Here is a 2,030-nt window from a genome sequence, read left to right as displayed (position 1 = left end):
GTGCTGTCATGAACGAATAAGAAGCATATAACCAACTACAATGAAGAGGGAGAGGAAGGAAACCTGTGCTTGTGACTGTGAGTGCCACAGTGAAAGGCATCCAAATTGGCACAGGAGCACATTTTAGACAATAGGTATGGATTGAGTCACCTTCCTCTTCTCGTTCTGCCTGCACAACCTTCATCGGTGGTACGTTAAAGCAAGAGGTCATCAACTTGGTGTGTGCCATCGCTCTATAAAGATAGTGCTTGCTAGAGACCTTGAATTGGTGCCATTCAAGGCTCTCTATCCTGCTGGTGCTAGGAAAAAGTGGTGCCATCTAGGTTTTGGACATCAAGTTAGCTTAATGTTACTGTAATTACATTAATTATGACTCCAGTTACCATCATCACTCACTCCTTTTTCATAGCACAGTAAAATATCACAGTGATCCAAAATCCCCGAGCATCATGTACGTCATGACGCTTGTTGTCAAGTCAAAGCTCCTACAGCAACTATGTCATGACACCCGTCCGCAATGAGTTAAACTATTTGGTGTTCTCAATTTTCCTGAAGGAATGGAAATTAAAATCTAATATATTTTTCCATACTACTGTGTATGGTTTACATGCTCTGTAATCAAGAGAATTCACACACACATACAATTTGAAAAGATAAAAAAAAAATCAGCAAAATCAGATTTATCATGCCATAAAAATCAATACCATTTTATATGTCACTTTACATTATAAATCCTACATTAATCAAAAAAAGTTTCACAAAATCCTCATTTCAATAAAAAGGAATCACCTCATTTTGTTGAGGAAAGTAATATCCTGTACAGCTATATGCATATATTAGCAAGTAGTTTTCTTTAAGGCTTTGATCTCCTAATACAGAATCCTCAGGCTTTCATCCACATGGAAAGTTCTGTTTAGAGTAATGAACACATTGTGCTTTGTACACTGGTGAGTGAGTATGTAAGCAACTAAGTGGAATGCAATAGCAAAAAAGAAATCGGATATTTCATAAATGATCAAAACATTAACTTTCATCTCTTTCTTCTTTCAGTAGAATAACAATTAAAAATATATAATCATCTTCCTAAAACTAATTTAACTGTGTTTCATTATCATACTTGTGGAATTACATACAATACTTAGCAAAATAAATATGATTTTCTTTTCATGCAAATCTTAACAATACAATCTTGGTTCAAAGGCACTAAAGTCCTTTAAAATCTTGAGCAACAACTGTGCTAACACTCTGAGCTTTGGTTTGATAGTCTGTCTTTCCATCATTTTGTATCCTACACCCAAATCATCCATAAATAAAAGACCTTCCAAAAAACACAATAATGAAAATAAACAGTACAAATCTATCACACAAATACCTTAGCACCAATAAATCCACGGAAATCCCACTCTGACTTGTAGAAAAGGGTTCACAGTCTTTTTGATTCCTTCTGGCCTAAGCCTCCATAAAAAAAATCCCTTAAAGCAAGAGTACTTGTGCATGTATTACACACCCTTGAATATCCACACATCCAAGGAACCCCTTTCAGTCTCTTCATCAACTTGATTACCACCTATGAAAAAAATTAAATATATTACTATAAAAAAAGTATCTGTAGAAATATCACACACACATCTTAGCACCAAGAGGTAACACACAAATGACTATTCAGTGACTTATGACAGAGGAGGTTGGAAAGCTGAGAGGAATCACTTTTATGACTTGTGACAAAGAAGGGCGAGCTCCGTGGATGCTGCTAATGACAGCACCTTCCCTCTCGCACTTTGTTTCAGGGACACCAGTGAAGGACGCACAAAGTCCCTGAAGGTGTCTTGCGTTCTTGTCCTTGGCTCTTCAAAGGCCGAGATTTCTTCCTTGGGAGGGGATGGCTCATTTATTCCTTTTCCTCCTCCTCCTCCTCCCCAGGAGTAGACTCTGCCATCTGGGAGGAGGCATGAGAGATTTATAAAGAATGAGAAAGCTATATAACAGAGAGAAGATTTCATTTTCATGAAATCTATCAATTCTCAACAAAA

General features: G+C 37.0%; 1 protein-coding gene across 1 annotated transcript in view; it reads right to left on the bottom strand.

The window, feature by feature from the left end:
- Positions 1–579: 579 nt before the first annotated feature.
- Positions 580–2,030, bottom strand: part of LOC122264418 (serine/threonine-protein kinase Nek8) — a 12,595-nt gene continuing 11,144 nt past the window's right edge. The window contains exon 9 of the mRNA XM_086556675.1: positions 580–1,936. Within this exon, the coding sequence (XP_086412801.1) occupies positions 1,710–1,936 (227 nt within the window). The 3' untranslated portion in view covers positions 580–1,709. The remainder of the gene's footprint in view (positions 1,937–2,030) is intronic.

The sequence above is a fragment of the Penaeus japonicus genome, unplaced genomic scaffold (assembly GCF_977035675.1).
Source record: "Penaeus japonicus unplaced genomic scaffold, GWHDUDI00000001_assembly GWHDUDI00000033, whole genome shotgun sequence".
NCBI lineage: Eukaryota > Metazoa > Arthropoda > Malacostraca > Decapoda > Penaeidae > Penaeus > Penaeus japonicus.
This window is presented reverse-complemented; position numbering and strand designations above follow the sequence as displayed.